The sequence below is a fragment of the Salvia hispanica genome, chromosome 1 (genome assembly GCF_023119035.1).
Source record: "Salvia hispanica cultivar TCC Black 2014 chromosome 1, UniMelb_Shisp_WGS_1.0, whole genome shotgun sequence".
Taxonomy (NCBI): domain Eukaryota; kingdom Viridiplantae; phylum Streptophyta; class Magnoliopsida; order Lamiales; family Lamiaceae; genus Salvia; species Salvia hispanica.
The window spans coordinates 11693380-11720898 of record NC_062965.1 but is presented as its reverse complement, the minus strand read 5'-3'; the positions used below and the strand labels follow the sequence as shown (position 1 = coordinate 11720898).

General features: G+C 37.9%; 3 protein-coding genes and 1 long non-coding RNA gene across 4 annotated transcripts; 3 read left to right on the top strand and 1 right to left on the bottom strand.

Annotated features, from left to right (window-relative positions):
• The first annotated feature begins 287 nt into the window (after positions 1-287).
• LOC125187097 (beta-D-glucosyl crocetin beta-1,6-glucosyltransferase-like) lies at positions 288-1637 on the top strand. The gene has a single exon (XM_048083620.1). It carries the CDS (start codon positions 288-290, stop codon positions 1635-1637), a length of 1350 nt encoding a protein of 449 aa, XP_047939577.1.
• A 1286-nt stretch (positions 1638-2923) lies between these two features.
• Positions 2924-7142, bottom strand: LOC125187091 (PHD finger protein MALE MEIOCYTE DEATH 1-like). Its single transcript, XM_048083608.1, has 3 exons — positions 6854-7142; positions 6497-6740; positions 2924-4475 (listed from the first exon to the last, which is right to left on the bottom strand). Exons 1-3 carry the CDS (start codon positions 7140-7142, stop codon positions 2930-2932), a joined length of 2079 nt encoding a protein of 692 aa, XP_047939565.1. The 3' UTR covers positions 2924-2929.
• Positions 7143-11649: 4507 nt separating this feature from the next.
• On the top strand, positions 11650-12744 carry LOC125206604. The gene is made up of 2 exons (XR_007173914.1): positions 11650-12434; positions 12496-12744. It is a non-coding gene; the product is annotated as an uncharacterized LOC125206604 (long non-coding RNA).
• Positions 12745-19307: 6563 nt separating this feature from the next.
• Positions 19308-21652, top strand: LOC125187073 (uncharacterized ATP-dependent helicase C29A10.10c-like). Its single transcript, XM_048083586.1, has 4 exons — positions 19308-19484; positions 19565-20719; positions 20810-21134; positions 21204-21652. Exons 1-4 carry the CDS (start codon positions 19308-19310, stop codon positions 21650-21652), a joined length of 2106 nt encoding a protein of 701 aa, XP_047939543.1.
• Positions 21653-27519: the final 5867 nt, after the last annotated feature.

Genomic DNA, 27519 nt, shown 5'->3' with positions numbered 1-27519 from the left:
GAGTCCGCCGGTGGATACCTAATAACAGAAAAATATATATATTCCGTTATCTTAGTTACTACTATAATTTATAAACCTTCCATACACAAATGGATAACGAAAACTACCAAATCCCCCTCACAAAGAAAAAAAATATTCACACAAAGATAGAAATCAAATTAACATCATACCTCCCTAATTATAGAAACTCTCCAAATCCACTTATAAAAATGCAATGGCTCATTTCCACTTCCTTCATCAAAACCTCAACCATTTTCAACCTTGAGCTTTTTCATTCATTAACAAAAATGGAAAGCATTCACAATATCCTAATGTTCCCATGGCTGGCCCACGGCCACATCTCCCCTTACCTCGAGCTCGCCAAGCGCCTCTCGCGCCGCGGCTTCGTCGTCCACCTCTGCTCCACCGCCGCCAACTTCAAGTCCATCGAGGGCAGCCTCACCGCCTCCAATATCCGCCTCGTCGAGCTCCACCTCCCGGCCTCCTTCCTCCCGCGCCGCCTCCACACCACCAACGGCCTCCCGCCGCCGCTCATGCCGCGCCTCAAGCAGACGCTCGACGTCGCCCAGCCGGAGCTCCGCCGCGTCCTCGCCGACGTCCGCCCCGACATCCTCGTCTACGACTTCCTCCAGCCGTGGGCGCCGCTGGTGGCCGCGGCGCAGGGCGTCCCCGCGGTGGAGTTCATCACCAGCAGCGCCACCATGATGGCCTACCTCTTCCACTACTTCTCCACCCCGGCCGTGGACTTCCCCTTCGGGGAGATCTACTACCGGGACTACGAGATCCCCCACCGCGACCAGCTGCTCGTGGTGGACGAGAAGGTCAGGAGGAACGCATTCGATGGCGTTGACCGGTCAAACAACGTCGTCTTGATCAAGGGTTTTAAGGAGATTGAGGCAAAGTATAGTGACTATTTGATGGAGTTGTTGGGGAAGAAAGTTGTGGCTGTTGGTGCCCTAGTTCAAGAAACTAGTAGTAATATTAGTTGTGAATTGGAAGAGGGCTCAAGTTTGATTAATTGGCTAGACAAAAAGGGGAAAAGGTCTACTATTTTTGTCTCTTTTGGGAGTGAGTTTTTTCTTGCTAAGGAGGATATGATGGAGCTTGCTCATGGTTTGGAGCTTTCCAACTTCAACTTCATTTGGGTGGTTAGGTTTCCAAAAGGGGAGGGTGTCGTTCTAGAAGATTCCTTGCCACTAGGGTTTCTTGAGAGGGTTAAGGGAAGGGGTTTGGTGGTGGAGGGGTGGGCCCCACAGGCTAAGATTCTAGGGCATGAGAGTGTTGGTGGTTTTGTGAGCCATTGTGGGTGTAGCTCAATGATGGAGAGCATGAAGTTTGGTGTGCCAATCATAGCTATGCCAATGCATCTTGATCAACCCCTCAATGCTAGGTTGGTTGAGCTGATTGGTGTGGGTGTGGAGGTGGTGAGGAACGGCCGAGGGGCGCTTGAGAGGGAGGTGATCGCGGAAGCCATACGCCACGTTGTGGTGGAGGAGGGCGGCGATAGGGTGCGGAAGAGTGCCAAGTGCATGAGCGAGAAGCTCGAGGCGAAAGGAGATCAAGAGATTGATGAGGTTGTGGAGGAGTTTCTCAAGCTTTGCAAGAAGAAGAACAAGAAGATCAATGGGTTTCATTGAAATTTTCATTGGTTTCGGAATAAGGGTTTTTTTTATCTCTTATTTTTCCTTTTTTTGATAGCCGCTGCATAGTTTTAAATTGCAGTTGGTAGTATTGTTTTTAGACACCATTAGCCGTAATTAATGTATTGCGCTTGGTGATATAAAAATTTTGGGAATAATAAGATTTGTCACATTGATAAATGATAATGCCTTCCTTCTTAAATTTACGCTTAATTTTCTCTTTTTCACTGAATCAAAACATCATTTCCAGTCAAGTATTTTCTCTTGCATACTTTTTTACACTTTAATAGGTGTGAATCTTGAAACTGCCCATTCTAATGGAATTAACGAAATGCATAAATTCCGACCGAAATGTAACTTATGGCTATGATTTCAATAGTAGATACAGAAACGTTTACAATGAATAAAGAAAAGAATATTGTCTTTGCCATTTAAAAAGATTTAGTACTATATTTATGCTGTATATTAATTCCGTAAGATCTTAATCATACGGTAAAGTATTTAATTATATTTTTAATACTTTTAAAATGAATCATATACTAATATACCTTGCGAAAATGTGTCAGTTTCCATATATAAATAAAGAAGATGAGCTTTTAGAGAAAAAAGAAGAGGGTGTCGCTAACAATGATTCGGATACAAAGTCCAATTATTTGATATTCCTTATTTTATTTAATGCAATAAAGTCGAGCATTATTATAAACTTTTTATCGAGTTTTTCTTGTGAGTTCATTCTTGAATCGCATAGAGTTATGAGGTCTGTATAAGTACTAGGATCGATTTTGTATCTTTATTCTTTATATAGTCCAATTATTTGATTCTCCTACTCATCTCTTTATCTTTCTTCATTTTTGTGTGTCAAAAAAATCTTAATTCGAAAAACCTAGTCGCCAAAAATCTTAATTCGCCAACGCAACTACTAATCTTGCATCATAGAGTCATATCAACTATATAGTGCTTAATTCAGATTAAACTAATCATTAGTTAGTTTACATATCATATTATCAAAATTAATTATAATAGTTCAATTTGATTCATAAGGTATGTTTGTATTGTAAGGCAAGTAACTATATTTTTCTAATAGTGAGAAGACTGCATTGAATTTAGTCCATCTTATCATACTTTCTCCTGTAACTTTCTTGTTTATAATTGCTCAAAATTGTAAGATCAATCACAATGACTCTGATTTACAAATGCAATAGCTCTGTTTCAAAAGATATGAAACAAATATGTCAGTCTATACAATGTAGAATTTACACTGTACAACAAGTCACAGAGGAACAACCTACTCAGGCAAATGACTCTTCAACAAAGGAGCCCTCACACGCCTCGTAGTCATTAGTCGAGCCACATGTTCTGTGCATCGTTACAAGTGAGGTACAACACGCCTCACATACGAACAGCCTTGGCACGGTCTCAGCTTCTCCGATGCCACAGCAGTGCGTGTGCTGCCACGCCTCACATATATCACAGGCAACCATCCTTTCCCCATCATCGTCTCTCGCCCCACACTTGCATCTTACAGTCCAGCTCTCTGTCCCGCCTTCGTATCTCAAGCTACTCTCCATGTCCGATCCATGTCCCTTCACATGAAGCTCCATCCCCGACTGAACGACCCCAAACAGGACTTCCCCATCCTCCACTTCTTCAAGCTCCAAAATGTCTGTCACTTGTAGCCTTTCCAGCACGCAGTATGTATCACGAAACGCATCCTCCACCGCCATCTTGAGATCACCTACTGTAGCATATAGTGGAACATCGACATGCTCCATAGCTGTGAATTCATAAGAGAGATCGGCTTTGAGATCAACCGAACTCAAAATCAGTATGCAAATGAACATCAATGACTCAGCATCATCATCCCTAAAAGGGAACTCCTTAACAAAGTGTTTACTGTGAAGAATTATCTGAGCAGCAGATTCCACAGATTCACACTCTGGATAGCCGAGTAACACATTCTTATATAGGTATGCGATGTCATTGTAGACGCTCCTCCCGGGACCAAGACAACATGTCCAAACCGGCTTCTCAATTTTTGAGGGGCAAAACAGTTTCTCATCATCACACTTGAGATCTTGAATCGTATACTCGAGCACCTTCGTGGATCTGTTCACTGAACGGCTCACAATGTGATCCCCGACAATGACATTGTTCATCGCCTTGAGGACGTGATCTATCAACCCCGTATCACCAATGTGGAGGCGTGCTGCATCACGCGCCTCTTGCCTAGTCATCCCGCTGCTGCCAGTGTTTTTTGCTGCTCGCTTCTCCTTCAGTGCTTCAGCAATGACCTCTGCAACGTGCTCGAGCCTTCTAACCGGCCATCTACTATCCATCTTCGCAGCAACATTGGAGAATTTTCTGCACTTTGTGGGCTTCTCCTTTCTGAACGAGCTGGTCGTGAGAGCAAGCTTAGTAGGGAACTTCGATGAACATCTTCTGATATGGGTAGTGACAGTGACTTTATTTCTCTCAGGCCATGATGCAACTGTGGTGGAATATCTTGTGGTTGGAGTTGTCGACTTTACCGTGAACATGAATCTGAACAAGTCTCTAACTGTAACCAAATTGTTCCCACCCATGTTTCTATAATACTGGATCATCTGCTGTAGATCAAAGCCTGCCTTCACACAACTGAATTTCTGAATTACTCTATCAAGCTCCAACGAGCTGAGCAGATTGATGGCACTTTCATAATTGTGCTCCTTTACACCGAAACTCCCATGGCAGAACCGGTAACCCCATTTACCAAACCAGGAGTGACCATAGGAAACTCCATGCAGCAACCGAAGCTCCATTTTGTGCTTCTTCGACAAATCCTCAACTGTAACTTGCCTACAAGAATAAGTAAATAGTCATTTTCTGTTTAGTTTCCTATAAGAGTGAGGTGTTTCATCCTAATCACTTTCAAATAATGAAGAATACATTCATCACGTATCACACAAGAGATTCATACAAAGTCACAGTTATATTTCAGTCTAACACTTGGAATACTATTGGTATCATTGTTGAAAGAGATTCAAGCATTTCATCACTTATCAAATGCAAATCAACTTAACATTTCAAACATCTCTGCAGTTACACCACCTTCATCCCAAATTATTCATTGTGTAAATGAAAGCAAGAGCGGTTTAAGATACCAAACAGTGTTAGTAGACATTCATAAATGAACATTGCCTTTAACTTAGCACATAACCAGAGGCGAGTGAACTATACATTCTGCAGACTCAACAGCCAAATCATTCTTTACGTGGACCTAAATAATCTATCAGAAGCTGTGATGATCGATCAAATTGTACAAAATACAAATATATAGTTCTAAGTATTTGCTTCCTATCAGTTTCCATCACTTAAATGAGCTATTCACACAAATCAAATCCTCATGGTTTCACACCTACTTCAATTGAAAAAAGCTCTCAATCATTCAGCTCAAACATCTCTTCATTATATCACCTTCATCCTAATTTAATCACTGTGTAAATGAAACCAAGAGCAGTTTAAAATCTCAAACAGTGACAGTAGACATTCATAAATGAATATCGCCTTAACCTTATCATATAACCAGAGGCGAGTGAACTATAAATTCTGCAGACTCAACAACCAAATCATTATTTACACGGACCTATATAATCTATCAGAAGCATTGGTGATCGATCAAATTGTACAAATATATATAGTTCTATCCTATCAGTTTCCATCACATAAAAGAGCAATTCATTCAAATCAAATCCTCATTGTTTCATACATACTTCATTTGAAAAACCCCCTCAAGCATTCAGCTCAAACATTATATCACCTTCACCCTAATTTATTCAGTTTGTAAATGAAAACAAGAGCAGTTTAAGATCTCAAACACTGTCAGTAGACATTCACAAATGAATATTGCCTTCAACTTATCACATAAGCAGAGGCGAGCGAAATATAAATTCTGCAGACTCAACAGCCAAATCATTCTTTAGCAGACCTAAGTAATCCATTAGAAGTTGTGATGATCGATCAAATTGCACAATTTATATTTCTAAATATTTGTTTCCTAACTGTTTCCATCACATAAAAGAGCAATTCACACAAATCAAATCCCTATGGTTTCACACCTACTTCAGTTGAAAAACCTCTCAAACATTCAGCTCAAACATCTATTCATTATATTACCTTCATCCTAATTTAATCACTGTGTAAATGAAAACAGGAGCAGTTTAAAATCTTAAACAGTGTCAATAGACATTCATAAATGAATATCGCCTTCAACTTATCACATAACCAGAGGCGAGTGAACTCTATAAATTCTGCAGACTCAACAGCAAAATCATTATCTACACAGACCTAAATAATCAATCAGAAGTTTTGATGATCGATCAAATAGTACAATTATATAGTTCTAAGTATCTGCTTCTTATTATTTTCCATCACATAAAAGAGCAATCGACACAAATCAAATCCTCATGTTGCACACCTGCATCATTTAAAAAAACCTCTCAAGCATTCAGCTCAAACATCTCTTCATTATATCACCTTCATCCTAATTTAATCACTGTGTAAATGAAAACAAGAGCAGTTTAAGATCTCAAACAGTGCCAGTAGACATTCATAAATGAATATCGCCTTCAACTTATCACATAACCAGAGGCAAGTGAACTATAACTTCTGCAGACTCAACAGCCTAATCATTCTTTAGCAGAGCTAAATAATCTAACACGCGTTGTGATGATCGATCAAATCGTACAATTATAGCTCTAAGTATTTTCCCCCTATCAGTTTCCATCACATAAAAGAGCAATCACACAAATCAAATCAGCTCAAACATCAATCATCATACTCAAAAGTTGAAAGCAGATAAAATTTGCAGAGAAGCTTACCTAACACTAAGAGTCATACAGATACGATCCCATAAATCCATTATCTCTCTACCACATATGAATTTGGAACCACCTTCAATCCCATTTATACAGATCAAATGGCCAAACCCATTGCAATGGATCAAGCCGTGCAAGAGGTGAGTTTGTAGATCAAAAACGCCTTCATCAATCGGATCATCCCACTCCTCGTTCGCCGGAATTATCAGGTGATATTTCCTCTTCGACACGAAGTGATGGCTCCATCCTACAACCACGAACGAGAAATCAATTGCAAAACACAGGAAATTCACAGAAAATCCCAAAATCCAAAAGAAATTTCAAGAAAATGAAGAATAGGGTTTCCAATTTCGCACTAACCAACCGAGCGGCAGTAATCGCAGAATGGCCGGTCAGAATCCTCTACCTTTTCTTCGACGGTGTAAAGGGGGATGACCGTGCCTTTACTCTCGTAGACCAGAAACGTGCGCCAAATCGGCATCCCGGCGAGGTCATGATCCTCGAGGGAGGCGCACTCTTGAAGGAAGCGGCGAATGTTGTCTCGGAAGGCACCGGTGAGAGAAATGGGGCAGCCGGGCTCTGCAAAGGTGTGGAAGCCGTAGAATTTGGGTGGAATTTTGGAGTGCGATTCGAAAACTGGAAAATCCATTGTGTTTCTGTGATCTCAAGATTACATTGATTGGGGGAATTTGTGAGAAGAAGGAGAAGAGAAAGGGGATTGATTGAGGGTTGAGGGTTTAACAGTTACTCTCAGCTGAAGTTTTTTCAAAATTCAGTTTTGGTTAACTGCTTCTTCCCGCGCACGCGGTTTGGATGTTTTTGTATGGTTTATTTAATTAGTTTACATTTTTTTTGAGAGAAATCGTAATGTGTTTGTATGGAGCGCAGAAAAAAAAAAATTCTGGCCACTTAAATGTCGTTTAATTTTTTTAAAATTGCCAAAATAAAAAAACTACTACTAGTATAAAATTTGGTCAATTCCATAAGTTTCAAAATTAACTACTAATATAGTAATATTATGATTTTGACATTTTTGCAATTACATGGTGAAAAATTAATATGGCCTACATATCTTAAATCAATGATACTCCCTCCGTCCCACATAATTTTACACAGTTTCACTTAACACGGGTTTTAAGAAATGTAATAGAAAGTGAGTTGAAAAAGTTGGTGGGATGTGAGTCCTACTTTTAAAATATTGGTTTTATAATAAAATGTGAGTAAGAATGAGTTAGTGGAATATGAGTTCAACTACCAAAAATGGTAAAAGTGAAATGGGTAAAATTATGTGGGACAGACTAAAATGGATATTGGGTAAAATTATGTGGGACGGAGGGAGTATAGTATAGTGCGCACATGTCTTGAAACAAATGACGTGGCAGACTAGGTGGTGAAAATGTACACTAGTGACTAGACGCTGTCATTTTTGTGGTGAAATTAAAAATAAAAACTAAAAAAAATTGCAAAATTTCTAGTATTATCGTATGCAATATGCATCTCTATCTCTCTACTCACTATTGAAGAAATTGCCTAAATAATGATGAAAATATTTTCAGTCCTACTAACTAGGGATGATGCGATGACAGCTCTGTGCAGTTAAAATTTAAATTAATCTTGAATCCAAAATCTAATTTTGAATTCAATTTAAATTTTGATCAAAATTAATGAAATGATTGAAATCTTAACTTCACTTTTCGAAATCAATTAAGTACAACAGTGTATTTTTGAAACTAATCCGCCATTAATTAGAATACAAATCAATTTTTGAAACTTCCTATCATCATCTAGTAAGCGCCATAGAAATTACCGACACAAAAGATCCAGACTCACAACCGATATTAAGCGTTGAGCATTGAAGTACAAAATTTTTCCAACTTAAAGAGTATTTTGTTTTAAGCGTTTCATCTAATTATGCAAATGAGTCCATTACTGTCAGTATCCATGTCAATTTTATGCAAAAAGAATTCGATGTATAGTTAAATCAAAGAAAGATAGGAAATTTCAGATTTAATATGCATTTTATTTGTAGGGGTAAATTCTAAATCTAAACTTGTTCATTCGTTCTTTTATCTGCATTAATTAACTAAAATAACAGAAAAAATAGGCTAAGCATCAAGATTTTTAATATATAAACAAGCATCAAAGGTACTTCTAACAAAACCTAACTTCTGCGTACATGTATTAAACTTGATGTTCCACTGCCTAGGAGACTGTTTTAAACCATATAAGGCCTTTTTCAGTAAGCAGATATGATTGGGAAACTTGGGATCAACAAAGCCCCCAGGCTGTTTCATGTAAATATGCTTATCAAGATTACCATGCAAAAAGGCAGTCTTAACATCCATTTGCTTTAATTCCCAATCAAAATGAGCACACAAGGCAAGCATCATCATGACAGTAGTGAATTTAACAACAGGGGCAAAGATTTCTATGTAATCTACCCTCTCTTGTTGAGTAAAACCCTTTGCCACTAATCTGGCGTTGTACCTAAGGCCCTCCACCTCATTTTTCAGTTTATAAAGCCACCTGCAGTCAACCACAGATGCACCAGGAGGCAAAGGTACAAGAATCCAAGTGAGATTAATATTGAGGGAATGCATCTCCTCCAACATAGCTTTATGCCACTGACTCCAGAACTTAGATTTAGTAGCCTGCCTATAAGTTTGGGGTTCATCCCCATCAGATTCATATACATTGAAAACCAAATTTATAAGAGCAACTAAACCAACAAAGCCATCAAACCTAAAAGGTCTACTTACATTGACCCTTCTAGTTCTATCTCTAGATAACACATAATCCTGCAAATTAGTATTATCAATGGCATTCTGGATGCCACTAGGTCTGTGTATCACATTCTGGGCAGGAGCAGGGGAGGGATTTCTAACAGGGCTATCATGCACATTGTCAGTCACATTTTGGGCAGGCATATTATGAACAATATTTGGATTCCCTTCATCAGGAGTCTCATTAGGAGTATAGACTGGATAGGTGTTCCAAAATGGCTCTTCCACCTCACTTGGAGCATCACTAGGATGCTCCACTCCAGTGAGGGTATCAGTGGACTCCACCTCATTAAGAGGTTCATTATCCACATCTATAGGATCTGGGTTGCTTGTCAATCTTAAGCAGGGGAATTCATCTTCATTGAAGACTACATCCCTACTTATTATGACATTGAACCCAGGTTCATCTCTTAGCTAGACTCTATACCCTTTGACACCCTCAGGATAACCTAGAAAAACACTTTTCCTAGATCTAGGCTCAAGTTTATCAGACTTAGTATGCACAAAGGCAGTACAGCCAAAAACCTTTAGGTGGGAAAAGTTAAGAGGTTTTCCATAGAACACATATTCAGGACACTGACCAACCAGAGGCACAGAAGGAGACCTATTGTCACGACCGCACTTTCTAAGGATAGAAAGCTCGGTTGATCGCGACTAGGGGAGGATGAAAGACGCGGGGAAGAAAGGGGGAAAACGGTGGCACAACTGAACTTGAACTGAAATAACTTGGAATAATATATATCAGAATGCATAATACAAGGAGTGTAAACTCGACTTTTACATTGCAGCGGAAGAGTCAAGAGCAGATGACATCGTGTATGGAGACACGACGCATCCAAGTACTATTCTATCGAAGGATCTTCATTTGTCTGTGCTCAACACCGCCCGCCGTCATCACTGCTCAACCTGCACATTTTTAAGACATATGCAGGGCTGAGTACTTGGTGTACTCAGTGGACACGTGCCGAAATATATTTTACTGAAAAGAAAACTGGTTTTGTCAAGCCACTACTGAGTGAGCTCGGGGTTTTATCTTAAAAGGCCCGAGGACACTAAAAGCATTTCTATATAAAAACTGTGACTGTAGTCTATTTTTCCTGGAACAAATACCATATCTGAAACTGAGTGAATCGGGTATATATGGGCTGACCCCACTTAGAAACCCGCATTCACTAATTCCTGGTGAATCGAAATTCACGAACTCTTGGTCTAGTAGGGACGTCGCCCTTGCTAGACAAACAGATAGGCAAAGTTCAAAACAAAACTTGGCAAGACAAAACATACTGATAACTAAAATAACTGAAAGCATTCGTACTGAAAATGTAAATAACTGAAAGCACATTCGTATAAGGCTCACGTAATATCATTTCACAATAGCACTTTTCATAAAAACTGTACTTTAAATATAAAGGCATCGTCGTATCTTAAATAGAAAGCCTACAATCATAGTGTAGGTTAGAAAAGCCCACCTCATTAGCTTAATTTCCTTAACCTGAATTTCTCGCTCTGATCTTAACTTGCGGAGATAGTCCTTTGTGAAAAACATAACATAACAACATACTAATTAGACTAGAGACAAAATCTCATTAGAATGCATGCCTCCTATTAAATTCTCAATATTCTTTCATTCATCTTTAGAGAATTTCTGGAAACTAGCATATTAATTAAATTTAGGATTTTAATTAATTGCGTTGCTTTACTAAAACTAAATCTTCCTTTGAGTTAATTATTTTGGGAAAGACTATTTTAATTTCTGTAAACTTTGGACATCGTCCCCTTCGTTCGATCTTTCGGCACTCCATAATAAAATAGCACCTCATTTTAATTTCCTTGGCCCATCCTCCTCCTCTCCTTCCTTTATTTACCTTGGCCCAATACACATTCACACTTCAGCCCAACATTAGTTAAATCATTTGGCCCAAATACATATACTCCCTAAATTCTATCGTATCTCTCCTTCTATTGCAGTCAAAATTTCCAAATAGAGGAAATCCCTAACTCCCTCCATTCTTTTCCCCAATCCGAGAAACCTAAATCCCCAATTTAGACTCCAGAGCCTCCATCGTTTTCTCTCTCTCATTCTCTGGCCGGCGTTCAAGGTCGCTAGCTATTCACGCCGGACTTTCTTTTCTCTCCCATGTCTCTCCACAGTCGACTGCTCTGCGACTCGCCGCTGCCTCGCCGACTGTCCGGCTGAGACACTGCGGCCTGCTGCCGCCGTCAACAGCTCGCGCCAGCCAACGAGCACCGTCCTCGTCGCTGCCATCCATGACCTCCGTCAGGCTCGTCATCGTGTAGCGCTCGGGGCAGCTTCTGTCCGAGAGCTTGAAAGCTGCTCGTTGCCGCCGGACAGCTTCTCTCTCTAAAGCTAAGTTCTTTTAACCCCCTTCATTACTTAGCATTTTGTTGGGACTTGGGCAGTAGCTATGTGACTAACGACTTGATTGTGGAGCTTAACTCACTGGAATGAGCTTGAGTTGTTTATCTTGTTATGTTAAGTGTTGCTTCTATGATTCCAAGAGTTGGAGCTTTACTGGGGCTTTACTAATCTGCAATTACCCTATGAGTTTGGCTAAGAAATGTTGATCCCTTGATTATTAAAGCTTGCTACTTGTTGTGAGGCTGAAATTAGTGTAGTTAACACTTGTGCTACTAAGTTCTTGTACTATGTTGTGATTGTTCTAAACATGATGCAAGATAAGGTGTTGGGGTGTGGAGGTGTTTACCTCTCGATATCATTGCTGCTTCGAGAAAATCCGCCTTTGGTCTCAGTTTTTCTCCCTCTCAAACTTGCTACTGCTTGTTCTTGGTTCTCACTAGAGTTGCTGAATTTTGAGATGTGTAGGAGGGTTGTTCAAAGGTGGTGTGGAGGGGATTTTATAGGCTGAGCTGTGTACTCGTGAGGCCTTAATTGGAGCTGTTGTATTCCTTTGTTCTCTTCCTGCAGCAATCCTCTTTATTATGATTCTGCAGCAAAACTTTAACTGAAAATTGGCTCCATATGGGTACCTAGTACGTAGCTATTAACTTCCATTGTTTGCTTGTGGCTGGTGAGAAAACAGGTGCTGCATTAGTGTGGAGGATTTGCAGGATTGACTTGCCCCTTTTGGGTAAGTCTTTGGTCTTCCAACTAAAGAGAGGTTGTCTCCTTCCTCATGGTAAGAGTTCCTTTTAATTTCTTTTGTTCTTTAGTAACTAAAGCTGGTCTCTACTTTGCAGGTTGGGAGAGGACTTGGGCTGCCAAGCTGCTGTCCGAGACGGGCTTGATGCCTCGGGCCCAACGGGCTGATCGGATAGGGCCAACTTATTGGGCTTAAAAAGGGCGTGATGCGGTTCACAAGATTAGGCCCATTGTTCATAGTCTTGTGATTATAGTCATGATCTTTCTTTCTCAAACTCATAAATTCATGCACTAAATTTTGTATAATCTGAAACATGTTCTTGATCCATTATTTATCTTGGGCTTAACTTCTCTTGTATTAAACGAAATTTGAAAATACTCTTGATCAATCTTAAATGTCCAATTCTCCTTTGATCGTCTTAACGATTATCTGTAAAAAAAATTTGTCTAGCCATTCGGCGTCTCTTCTATAAGATCTTAAAAGATGTCAAAAACTTGGGGTGTTACACCTATTTACCAAATAAGTTGCAGTTAATAAAGCCTCATCCCAAAACTTTTTAGACAATCCAGACTTAGAAAACATGCATCTCACTTTTTCAAGAAGAGTTCTGTTCATTCTCTCAGCAACCCCATTTTGCTGAGGGGTATAAGGCACAGTTTTATGTCTTTTTATTCCAAAACCATCACATAAGTCATCCATCTGATGATTACAAAATTCCAAGTCATTATTAGTTCTTATAGCCTTAATTTTCTTGCCAGTCTGAGTTCAATTAACACTTTCCAGGTTTTCAGTTTTTCAAACACATCTGATTTATGTCTCATCAAAAAACACCATACTTTTCTGGAAAAATCATCAATCACAGACAAGAAATAGACACATCCAGAGTGAGAAGACACAGAAGCAGGGCCCCACACATCTATATGCAAATATTCCAGAATACATGTACTCACATTTGCAGGTGCAGGAGTAGTAGGGAAAAAAACCCTATGTTGTTTACCCAGCACACATGAATCACAGAAAGGCAACTCACTATGAACATCATTATCAGACAGGATGACATGCTTTTTTAGAATACTCAGGCCTTTAGCACTCATGTGACCTAGCCTATTATGCCACAACATGGTTCGATCAGTTTTAACAACATTGACATAAGCTTTTTCACATGAAAGAGGCACAGCAGTACAGGCACATAGATCCTTTGGAAATTTTCATACAACCTTCCCCCCACTTCCCTCCCATACCCTAATTTTCAAGGGTAGTACAAGATATCAAATTATAGCACAGATCTGGAACATATCTAACATCCTTGAAGTTGAGTACATAACCATTTTCAAACTTCAAACACACAGTGCCAATACCAAGAATTTCACACTTCTTGTCATCAACCATTGACACAAAAGTTTTAGTTCAAGGTTTCAGCTCAGAAAACACTTCCTTGAAAGGACTCACATGATAATTACATCCAGAATCACATAGCCAATCATTAGATGTAAAAGGACAGGCAGGAGAAGCATTCACAAATTGCAGATCATGCACCATAAACACAGAATCATTGACATTATCATATGTAGCCACATTGACAAGGGTTTCAACTTGGGTGTTGTTGTTGGGAAACTTATTCTTCTTAGGTTTAGTGCATTCTTTCTTATAGTGCCCAACATCACCACAGTTGAAACACTTCATATAGGTTTTAGGATCCTTGCTTCTAGACCTGGACCTAAACTTTTTCCTAGAATTAGAGCTATTTCCAGAACCTCCATTGGGCTCATTGCCCCCCTAGATTTAGATCTACCTCTGACATTTAAAACTTTGTTATAGGCATTCTTATCAGCAGCTCTCTCCCTAAGCTCAAGTTCTTTAGATTTCAGGGAGCTAATGATATGGTCTAGAGGAGCAGAATCTTTATCATACTTAATGGCAGCCTTCACATCACTATAGGAATCGGTATGACATTCATAAGGGCTATATTAGTGTATTCATCTATGGTTTTATCACCTGATCTCTTAATGTCCTGGACAAGCTTCTGAAACCTATCCACATTGTCATCAATATCTTTTGCAAGATCAAGTTTAAACTTAACAACTTTTCAAGCAGATACATTCTTGAAGACATAAAGGTTTCAGTATACAGAGTATCAAGCAATTTCCATATTTCAGCAGCAGATTCCTCATTATCAACTTTCCTAATCACAGAATCAGACAGATTTAACACAATAGTAGTCCTAGCCAGATCATTCATTTCATCAATCTTATCCTGAGCAGTATCCTCAGGTAAAGTGCCATCAACAACTTTGAAAACCTTTTGTTGAATCAAAACGCATTTCATTTTTTGTTTCCAAATAGCAAAATCATTTTTGCCATTATAGGGAACCAGACCAACAGGTTGAGCCATTTTAGCAAGAATTTTTGCAATAACACAGGAAGCAAGACAGAAACACAGAGCCTTACACACCTGGGAGCACAGAGACATACACAAACAAAGAACAAGGGACAGACACACAACAATCACACAACAGAGAGGACCTCAAATCCTTGACTGTCACGAGCAAGACTGGCCAAGGCTATCCCAGCTTGCAATCACTCACTACTGGAGGGCGCAGGGGGTCACTTGGGCAGTGCAAGATACTTGGTGGTCAAGTAAAATGAGATCACAAGATCACAGAGAACAAGAACCAACGAAAGCAGCACAGAAAGTCATAAGTCTTTGCCGGAGACTGTCTACCAGAAAACAAGAGCCCAGGCCTATATTTGGCACTAAACAAGGAAAATAAAACCAGAAGATGCAGCCAATTTACCAGGCGAATCCCCCCTCGAAGGAGGATTCCACTTGCCCACCTCCTTTTGCGACTTGGCGTGCCGCCCTAATCCCCCCGTGGCTCTGATACCACTGTAGGGATCAGATTAGGTGCGGATTCACTAATTACCAAGACCTCTTTGTTCTTCATTAGGAGAGCTCAGTCAAACTCTAACCATGCGACTGATTTTGTTGAGTTATCAAGATTACAACCAAAGAACTATCAACTATTACAACTGTAGTCAATATGCTAATCTAGGGTTCTTGAAGTATCAACAAAGTTCTCCTAAGAGAACTGCACACTGAGTAAACGGATTAGTGATAACAAACAAGATCCTCTCGGATCAAAGAAGACATACACAATCCGGTTAACACAAGAAAGAAGAGAGAAACTGAATAGATCAAAAGATGGCTCAGAAACTCGCCAATAACCAGATCTATTCAACCAGAAACCAATCCAAGGGAGCACCGTTGAAATATGACCAGAGATTAACCTCTCACTGCAAATATCAACACCACAGAACTCCATCACACAAGAACTGGACACCTCAAACACAAACTCACACAGAAAAGCTCACACACTAAACCCTAGGTCTTCACCACACACAACAACCGAAGTAGTTGCCTTCTCCACAACTCACACTTAGTCAATCACTGAAGAAACCGTGAAAGATGGCAGGACATCCATCGGAGAAGAAAGGGAAATAAAGAGAGAGAGCTAGGTCTGCAGAGAGAAGAGAGAGAGTTCGAATGAATGAATGAGAGACTCAAGAGTCTCTCTTCTCACATAACAAACACACTTCACAATCCAACGGCTCAGGGCCGTGATCCGGGTGAGAGTCCACGTGGCAGCATCTAGAGCAAGAGGTTAGTCATCTGGGCTCAGCCCAAGCAATAACACATGGGCCTAAATAAAATAACCAGCCCAAATAGAAAGTCCACCAATATTCAACACTTGTGAAACAGGGTGACGAGAGATCAAACACATATAGTTTTTACCATGGTGTGTGATGAATTTCGGACACCAGACATCGTTTAAGAAGCAAAATCAAAATTTTATTATTTTTTTAGCTTTTTATAATTTCTGTAATTTTGTTTTATTTCATTTTGAGTTAATAGGGTTCTTATTATTATACTTGACAGTTGCTGTTTTTTTACAATCAATTTGACGATTAAATATATATTTTGAATTCAAGAAATTAGGAATTGTGTTTTCTTTATTGGTTCGGTCATTCTTGAGGCATGTTTGCATCGAACTATTGTGAAACGGACAAAGTATATTAGTTAATTAATGACATAAAACAAAAGGAAATAACATGTTGAAAAATCAAATGAAAATTCTGTTTTTTCTTGTTGTCAACTAGTCCTTTTAGGTGGGTAATTTGGTCACTCAGATACAATGATTAATCTTCATTTCCATTCTTTTCTCAAATCTTAGCACGTAAGAAAGTTTGACAAACTCACAAATTCACCACTTATATAACTTGCTTATCCTAGCTATATTATTCGATCTCCATCAAGCTATCGTCCACATATTTTATCATCTAAGCCATGATGAATCAAAAACACTCAACATACAGATTTTCTTCAATTCCCTTGTTAGGGTGTGTTTGGGAGTCTCTAATATGCCTATTTCTCGGTGCCAATGAAGAGGAGAAATCCGAAGCTGCAACTCGTGTTAATGTGGCCGCACATAACCATTTTCGACAACATCAACACATCAAGACGGCATAACCATCATGTCATGACTTCGATTTTCATCTATATATATGTGGATTTACTGAAATATTGTTGTTATCTTTTTAAGCATTTGAGTTGAATTAGAGTGTAAAAGTTTAAGTTTCTTGATGTCACTTATATTACAAACTTTGTGTTTATGAGTAATTGACAAATCTTTCTTTGCTGGTATAATCATGTGTTTCGGAATAATTGATGAGTCTTTCTCCAATGTTGGAAGCATGGGCATATGCATGATTTTGTTTCGTTGTAATATAACAAAAACAAAGAACAAACGGATAGGTATGAAGAATCTTTAAACATTATATATGCAAGTTTTTCTATAAGCATTAACTTACACATGATGTGGATAACAAGTTAAATGATGCATAATATGATGGCTAATGATACAACCAAGATCGATAATCATGCATATCATAAATAATTTTAGAAACAGTAAGTAATTAATTCTAAGGGCATGGGTATTTGAAACAAGATTGTTTAGGGTTTCTATCGTTATTTCTTTAGTTTTTATGATTATTTTTATTAATTAGATAATTGTTGTATTTTTGAAATATAGGCGATCAGATTTAAGAACATAAGATAGATGAAAAGGATATGTGAAAAAACACACGACAAGAAAATTGTAAGTGTTTGAATTAATTATTGATTTCGTTTTCTTCTTTAAATTTGAGTTTCTAAATTCTTAGTTAATTAATATTGATATTCTTTCTTTTTATTATACTATAAATTTTCCTTTTAATTTATTTTCTTTCTAGTTATTCCATAAATTAGGATTTTCTTTGCCTATATAATGGTCCTATTGTTGAACTATAAAGACTGACTTTGAAAATGAATATAATTATGATATTTACTTCTTTACTATACTCTTGATTTCTCTTTTATATTTCCAATTCATTGAGACTTTTATCCAGACTTATTAAACGATCATTCACAATCGTTTGTGGCATCAATGACTGCACTTAACAATTTATCAATGACTTCGATCCGTCGTTAAGCGTCAAATCTAGAAAGAGCATCATATCAATACATATATCATTGGAAGATCAAACCATGGAAATTAAAATTAAAATTTTAAAAACATTCATCATGATTTCTGCCAAAAAAAAAAAGTTTATTCGTTATTAAATTGCCAAAAAAAGCAATCCTTGCAAATCTAATTACTACCTCCATCCCCCAAATTTTGACACAATTTACTATTTCGGTCCGTCCCTGAAAATTTGACACACTTCACTTTTTACCATTTTTGGTAATGGACCCCGTATTCCACTAACTCATTCATATTCACATTTTATTATAAGACTAATACTTTAAAAATAGGACCCACATCCCACCAATTTTTACAACTCACTTTCCATTACATTTCTTAAAACTCGTGCCGGATCAAAGTGTGTCAAAATTTGGGAGACGGAGTTAGTACAAGTTGTTTTTTTTACTATTTATTTAATAGTAGTAATAATTGTTTTCTAAGTAAAGAAACTCTACATTTTCCCTCCACCACTGACTTGATTGGAAGTAGTATTCCAAAAGTCTCAACCAAATGTATAAGTGGCCGTCTCTTCATTTTCCCTCACACTTATTTGAATTGCAAGTTAGAACTGAAAACGAGCTTGTATCACTAGTAAGTCTTCTCTTCTCTTTTGTTTATGAATTTAACATGTGTGTTTTTTTCTCTATCTTTCACCAATTTAATTGATGGATTTTGCATGGGAATTCATATGATCATCTTTTCTTTTTTCTATAACTAAAACATGGTATGTAGCATGGATTAGGCATTTATATATTTTTTTGATTGTTTGTATAGAAAGATCAACAACAAAAGGGAAGATCATGGCCTCCACAATATTGAAGAAGAAAGAAGATATAACCCCACAGTTAACTGATTTCATATTTTCATGGTCCATTTCTGATATAATCAACAAGGATCTTTACAAAGATAAGGTATCATCATTGTTCTTGCATTCATTGTTTTTCCCAAATTTAAGATACTATGTAATAAGTAGTAGTATTTCATTGTAGGTTGATAAAATCCCAACTACATTTGAATCTGTGGATCATTACTTGAAGTCATTTACAATACCCCTCATTGAAGAAACACATGCTGCTATTCTTTCAAATGTGACTGCATTGCACTCTGCTCCCTCGCGCGAGGTCTACAATGTCAAGAAACCGAAATCGACTAAGCCAGATGATCATATCTTGCTATACAACGTAACGTTGAAAGCAGGGGAGTTGCATTCGACAAAACTATATGAACCTCAGTTTTTGGATTTGGTTGCATTATCAGATATTAGGCCTAAGTGTGTTAGTGATTTGGATAGGCCTAAATCACCGTTCACTCTCGCAATAGTCACACGTGCATCTGATGACGCCTCTGTCATGATACGAGTCGTGTCTTCGAAGCCAGTCTTGTTTAAGAATAGCAAAAATGGAGATAAGCTCTTTGTTGTCTGTTTAGCAAACTTGAACACCAATGATCGGATTTGGGGCGCGTTGCATGCTCGCAAAGAAGCGAACACGAGCATCTTCACTTCTGTGCTTTCAATTAGTCCATCTGTAAGATATATCCTCAACATTTGCTTCTTTCATTCTTGTTGCTATGTGACATTCAACTGAATTGTTTGTGGTTTTTGCAGGTAGAAGAGAACTGTGATGTTTGCAGCTCCAAGAGAGTTGAGAGCGCCAAAATGGCAAATTCGAGGGAGATTATCACCTCATTCGGGCTTGATGATTCGCAGAAGGCTGCAGTTTCAAACTGCGTCGCGCTAACAGAATGCAGGCATAGGAACAGTGTGAAGCTGATATGGGGCCCTCCAGGGACGGGGAAGACAAAGACCATTTCCTCTTTAGTATACACATTAATGAAGTTGAAGTGCAGGACTGTGACTTGTGCTCCCACTAATGTTGCTATTTTGGGAGTGGTGAAGAGGTTGATGAGTTGTATGAGTGAGAAACTCGGGCATGAGGCCTATGGGTTGGGAGATGTAGTTTTGTTTGGAAATAGTCAGAGGATGAAGATTGACGAGCATCAAGAGCTTCGTGATGTGTTTCTTGATCTTCGGATTTCTGAGCTGGGACGCCTCCTTGCTCCTGTCATCGGGTGGAAGGGCGTTGCAAATGAAATGATCTCCCTCCTTGAGTACCCTCAAGGAGCGTATGAACGCTACTTGGAGCAAATTAAAAGGAACAACAACGCAACAGGTCTATCCCTAGAAGCTGTTTTGATTGGATTGTTTAACAAGAATACACAGAAGCACAATGACAGCAGCACTAATGTGTGGACATTGGAGGAGTTCTTCGAAACTAGATTCGTTTCTGTTAAAACGCGATTAGTCAGTTGCATAACAGGGTTGATCAAACACTTACCTACTTCTTTGCTACGTTTGGGAATGCAAGAGAAAATGACGAGAGCTTCTAATATGCTCCAAACACTAGAAACATTTGTGGATCACAAGCAGCAATTTATGCAAAATGAAGCTTTCTGCAAGTCCAAAACAAAGTGTTTGGAACTAGTGAAATCCTTCACTTACAATTTACCACTCCCAGAATTGGAAGAATATAGTAGCATCAAGGAGTTTTGTCTCAAAAATGCTTGCTTAATCTTCTGCACCGTCTCAAGCTCAGCGAAGCTGCACCACATCAAGGAAATGACACCATTTGAGCTGGTGATCATAGATGAAGCTGCACAGGTCAAGGAATGTGAGTCTACAATCCCCCTGCAGCTTCCGGGGCTGCACCACGCCATACTAGTCGGAGATGAGAAACAGCTCCCTGCGATGGTCACGAGCAAGGTTGAAACTTTCCCCAACTTACACACAATATGCAGAGGTGGTATGACCTTGTTTTTGTCACTAACATGATCTTGTTATGTTTCTTGGCAGAAGTGCGAAAAGGCGGGATTCGGGAGAAGCTTATTCGAGAGGCTTGTGACATTGGGGCACAGCAAGCATCTCCTCAATGTGCAGTACAGAATGCACCCTTCTATAAGCTTGTTTCCAAATCAAGAATTCTATGGAAACAAGATCAAGAATGGGAGTAATGTCAAGGAAAGAGGCTATAACAGAAGCTTCTTTGAGAAAGAAAGCTATGGCTCATATTCATTCATCAATGTAGCAAATGGGAGAGAGGAATTCGACAAGAGGCGTAGCCTTATGAACAATGCAGAGGTGTCTATGGTTCTTCTGTTAGTATCCAAAATCCATAAAGGTATGTTCAACATTTATTCGAAGTTGTTCATATTTGGACTATTGCTTATGTTGTGTATTTGTTTGGTAGAATGTGTGAAGTCGAAGAAAAGGGTGGGGATTGGCTGCATATCTCCATACAAAGCTCAAGTAAATGCGATGGAGGAGGTGCTAGGGAAGGCCTACAGCAGTGATGCGGATGCAGAGTTCTCAGTGAGAGTGAGGTCTGTGGATGGATTTCAAGGAGGAGAGGAAGATGTGATCATAATATCCACGGTTAGGAGCAACGGGAGGGGCTTGGTTGGGTTTCTTGATAATCGGCAGAGGGCTAACGTGGCCTTGACTCGAGCGAGGTACTGTCTGGTAATAGTAGGTGATGGTGAGACTCTGTCTAGGAGCTGCTGCGTTTGGCAGAAGCTAGTCGCGGACGCCAAGAGCCGTGGATGCTACCACAACGCGTACAAGGAACTGACAGGTGAAACTGATGCATGCGGTGATCTAGCCACGAAACTAGCAGCAATGATGTTGAGGAAGTGGTGAGGTTAGAAGAAGCTCTCTATGTTCAAGTTGTAAGGATTTTGGGTTCAAGATTGCACCTTCTTTTTGAAATGTAAATTGTTATGGTCTCTTGAGGTGCCAAAGCTGGTATATTTTGGTGATGTAAGTGATGCTACATTGCTACTTAATTAGAACTTGATATTCTGTTATTTAAAAGCATATACCGGAAGGGGAGTGATCAATTGCTAACTAATTAACAATTTCAAATTAATACCAAATCTTAGATATTAGATTAGGAGATCTAGCGGCTGAAATAATGCCACATTGATTATATTTTTAATTGAGAAAATTATTAAATAAAAATAAGAGGTATTAATGTCAGTTCTGTCGCCCCTCAGTCCTCACACTTCACACCGTCGCCCAACTCGCCCCCAACAGTTTCACGCCTTCGTCTTCACGGCTCCAGCTCCAGGTAAAACACTCCGTCACTATCCAAACCTTCAATTGCACAATTATTTGATCCATTTGCCTCTCTCTCTACTTGACGTAGATGCAGGTCCAGCTCTTGCTCTTATCCATTTCACTTTGTATAGCTTATTCTTCTAACCTTAATTCATATATGGATTAAATTTTGTTTCTCAATAGACAACAAAATCTAAGTTAAATTTCAGTTTAATCATGAGTTTGTATTGTTTTAGTTCTACACAATCGATTAATTACCTAAATTATGTTTGTACTATATTAAGATAGGACAGTGATCAATTGCTAACTAATTAGCAATCCCAAACTAAGACTAAATTTTAGCCATTAGATTAGAAGATCTAGTGGTTGAAATAATGTCACATTGATTATATTTTTAATTAAGAAAATTATTAAATAAAAATAAGGGGTATTAATGTCAATTCTCTCTCATTAAAATCATCTTAAAACTTTAAATTTACGTAACTCTCTCGATTTAAATTATTTTTTCACAAAAAATATATCAAATTAAAGATAATTTTATAAGGATTCCAACGAGATCTCAATTGCATATGTTCCGACGACGTTCGGATGATAAAATTTGATATTTTTTATTTTAGTTTTCGTAAATATTGATAACCAGATTTTTATCAACAAATACATCAAAAAAATTCAATAGAATGCATATAAAATCTCAATAAAACCATGTAAAAATGAGGGGTCATTCTAATGCTTATAGCACCATAATCCAAAATCAAGACCAAATCTCCACTCTTAGATTTTAAAATGAGTGGATGAGATTAAATCTTACGAATCTCAATAAATAGTAGACAAAATATCAACAAAAAGGTAATATCGTCATTATGTTATCATATGATAATTTCCGTGAATGTTTTTTTATATCGACATAGTGTATTACAAATATCAACAATATGTCATAAGAATATCAATGCTAGTACAAGAAAATATGAACACATATTTATTGAGATATTTACATGGTTTTATTGAGATTTTTACATGGTTATATTGAGATTTTTTGATGTATTTGTTGATAAAAATCTGGTTATCAACATTTACGAAAACTAAAATAAAAAATATTAAATTTCATCATCCGAACGTCGTCGGAACATATGCAATTGAGATCTCGTTGAAATCCTTATAAAATTATCTTTAATTTAATATATTTTTTGCAAAAAAATAATTTAAATCGAGATAGTTACGTAAATTTAAAGTTTTAAGATGATTTTAATGAGAGGGAGTTGACATTATTATTTATTAATTTTCTTAATTAAAAATATAATCTATGTGACATTATATCAACCACTAGATCTTCTAATCTGATGGCTAAGATTTAGTCTTAGTTTGAGATTGCTAATTAGTTAGCAATTGATCACTCCCCTATATGGATGTATTCACATCATTATGCTAAATATTTGGAAAACGCAACACTACTTTAAACCCTTGGATATTTAAATCTGATGGCTTGTAATGATGCTACGTGGAATTATTAAACAAACAATTAAAAATTGAAAAGCCCATTCTAGATATTTTGCACACAACATACACGGTTATGCTCTCCTATTTTCCATTCTAGGTATTTTGCACACAACATACACGGTTATGCTCTCCTATAAAATAGCTACCATGATTGTTTTTCTTATTTAAATCATAACTACCGTATTATGTTTTGATTAATTATAATACTTACCTTCATTATTTTATTCACTTATTATGACAAGATATTCCTATACATACTTTCTATTTCATCTATTTTATTTTATAATGCTAACAATTTCTATTTTATTCACGCATTATGATAAGATATTCCTGTCCATAAAATAATGTACGCGTAATGTCTATTAATATACGGTCTGAATTTAAATAATGAATGTATTTCAGGAAGTAATATTTAGGCTAAGTAGAACTAAATAATGTACGCCAAGTGGGATTTAATGTACATGCGTAATACTAAATGATATACATGTGTATGTATTTACTGTTTGACTAGAGTTGAATCCATATCCTTTGGATTTTGCAATCCAGGTGGCTAGGTTATACTACACACTCACAAACGAAACTATCACCAAGGGCAGGGAGTTTGAATTATTTCCCTTGGGTTTCGCAAACCATGGGGCTAGGGTATAGTACTACTGTTAGGTTTGGTATACTGAAAAGCATGTTTCGAGCAAGTTTTGCGCGAATAGAATCTTGCTTGTATACGTAAAACTCTACAATCCACTTTTAACCCGATTCAGTATTATTCGAGCAGTCTCGCACGAATAGAATCACTATTATTATTACATTGTGTTTGCTTTTGCATTTATAAGATGTTTTACAAATATTTAAATGCATAAGAAGTAAACAAAGTCTAAGTCTTTTGCTTAGTAGACCGGTTGTGGGCGTCGTCCACTTTAAGGTAACACGGTCAGATCTATGCAATGCTTTGCAAAAGAAAAAGAAGAATTTCACAACCTAGATAGGCTTTGGCTAACTATCGTGAAAGGTTGCAATGTCAGTCCGCATATTTCTAAGCCTTACTGAAATAAGATGACATTGGTGTGGTATAGCACTGAACGGATCTAACAGCAAGACGTGTCTTTATGCTATCTACTGAAAGACTAGGTCTTGATAAAATACTATTTCTTAATCTACATATGGTAGCATTGAGCATACGGTATTGATTATGAACTACTTTGACTTATCAAATGGTTCGGGTTTTTCGCAACCCAATAATCCTGATATATTGGGTAGTGGTGATTAATATCTAGCGGTGCTACGATTGCTATTATGTTGAATCATGCGCGAGGTGAGTCTCGTTTGATAATGTCCTCAAGAGGAGCTCGAACAAGGTTTTATTATTCGGAAAACTGGCCAGTTGGAGTTTTATTACTCTATGAATAATAAATAAATGTTTCTTGCTAAGTCCACTCTTGGAATTAATAAGATGTTAATTAATTAAGTCCACAACAGACATTAATTAATTAATGGTCATTTATATCTTAAGCTCGGGAAATAAATAATAAACAACGGAAACCCGGATTACTTGTAATTTCGGATTTGGATGGGGAGAGTTCAATATTACTTCGTAGTGGCTGCTCGTAATATTCCAATATAAGCTTGTATTAAATCGTGGGTTCAATTTAATTAGTAAAAAGCTAATTGGGGGAGCCCATATCCAAAACCTTCCATAGATCCCTGTCTGGGCCCATAAGAAACTTAATATAAATAGGAGAATAAAGGAGACATAACGATCACAATTTTATTTCTTGTAATTTTCGAAATTTTCAAAAATCTCCAGCTGAGGAGAATTTCGAATTCTACTCCTATTCCCAAAAGGATTTCTTCTATCTTCTTTATTCGAGTCCTAGTATTTTGATAAGATCAGCCCACCCTGATATCGAGATACAGTTCGGGAACCAGAGAGAAGATCCATGGTCTAGTATTGAAGATCATTACGTGGAAAAGGCGCGAGCAATTTTTGGAGAATCGAATCGGTAACTCTAAACCGTAGAAATCATGTTTAGGATTTATTTTCTATGAGCATGAATTATTTGCGTTCTAGCATGCAATTATCTGTTTAACACGGTGTTTTAAAAACCGGACCGGACCGGCCGGTTCGGGTTCGACCGCGAACCGGTGAGTGGTCCGGTCCGGTTCTCTCCATAAAACCGCCAGCATGATGAGCCGCCGCGAACCGCCGAAACCGGCCGGTCGAACCGGTCTAACCGGGAACCGGAAACCGGTTTTCTTCATTGTTTAAAATTTTTGTAAAATAAGTGCTTTTGGTGGGGATCGAACTCATGACCTCTTGGTCAAGAGACCAAGTCCATTACCACTCCACCACAAGCATTTCTTGTTAATAACATGAACATTAGTTATTATTATATTAAAACATTTTTTTTATTTACTCAAACTAATCATTCAAGTTTAAATTTATATTATAGTGAGTAGGTATTAATATGATAATATATTTATCATCTAAAATTCACTCTTTTTTACTAAAATTAACTATTATTTGTATAATATAGATACTTATGTAAATATAAGTAGTTATACCTAAGGTTTATAATAAATTATTTACTATATAGTATATTTTCATCAAAACTAATTAAACATTCATATTTATTTATATATTTTGTCATATAATTTTTTTGAATTATTATGAATTATCTTTTTTTATATCTAAAATATTAAAAATTTTATCCATACTAACTTGTAATTTGTACATTTAATAATTATGGATAAAAAATTTAATAAATTTTATCATTCATTGAAATTGAATATATTTTATATATTATATATAATTTGTAACAGTAAAACGGTTCGACCAGTGATTGAACCGGTTGGACCGGTTGAACCGTGAACTAGTAGCCTCGCCGGTTCACTGGCCGATCCGGTTTTTAAAACATTGGTTTAACATGTGAATTGATTAATCGCATAATCGGTCAAATGGATCCGTATCTGATTTATTTGTTTTGTACAAGTTTTCCGCTGTGCAAGGGGCACCAAACCCCAACAATTGGTATCAGAGCCAATTTTTGGCTCTGATTATGTGGATTAATTTCATGTTATGTGAATTGCATGATCTTATGTTTTTTCGTTGCTTGTTATATGTTTATAATATGCATAGTTCGAAACCCTAGAACAAGAAGATGTGGCGTTTTATAATGCGACGGGAATTTGAATGTTTCAAATTTAATTGCGCATTTTTTGATTTCTCATGTGCGATGATTATTTAGATTCATAATCTTGTAATTCGTTACATTCTTTTAACAATTTGATATTGTAATCATTGTTTTCTTGTAATGATTACATGGAATTCATCTTGTATTAAAAATTGGAATGTGAGAATCACGCCATGAAGGCTACTCGCGTTGTATCACGGGGCAAATTTCGTTTGCGGAACACCAGCGTAGTACAGACGGACAGCAACGTGGAGGCTAGGTGTCTTCGAGCAGCAGTGCTGGCGAGGCACGGGCTGCCGGAATTTGCGATGGCGGCGGCTGTCTTTGATGGCTGTTCATGGTCCAGAATTCGGCTGGGCTTGTTGCGGTGAGAACGTCGCTGATGCAGCGACTACACCGAGGCAGAGCCAGCAGCCGTGGCAAGGACGACGCAGCAGAGCTGGAGACGGAGCAACAGCGACAGCAGCTTCGAAGGAGCGACGTCGACAGCAGCGTCGGAGACGTCAGGCTCGGCGAGCTCGCGAGACGAGTGTGGGAGCCCAGTAGCGGCTGCGGTTCAGTGGGAGTACGATGACGCAAGATTAGGGTTTCCCTATGCGTGATGTCGTTTTGTCTCGTCTCACGACTTCACTTTCCAAATTTTGATTAGGATTTTCAAATCCTTGGATTCAATTTCGGAAATAAATCAAGATTAAATTTAGAAATAAGATTGGAATATATCTTTTGTGGATTTTATATATTATATGTGATTTGATTTTATATTAA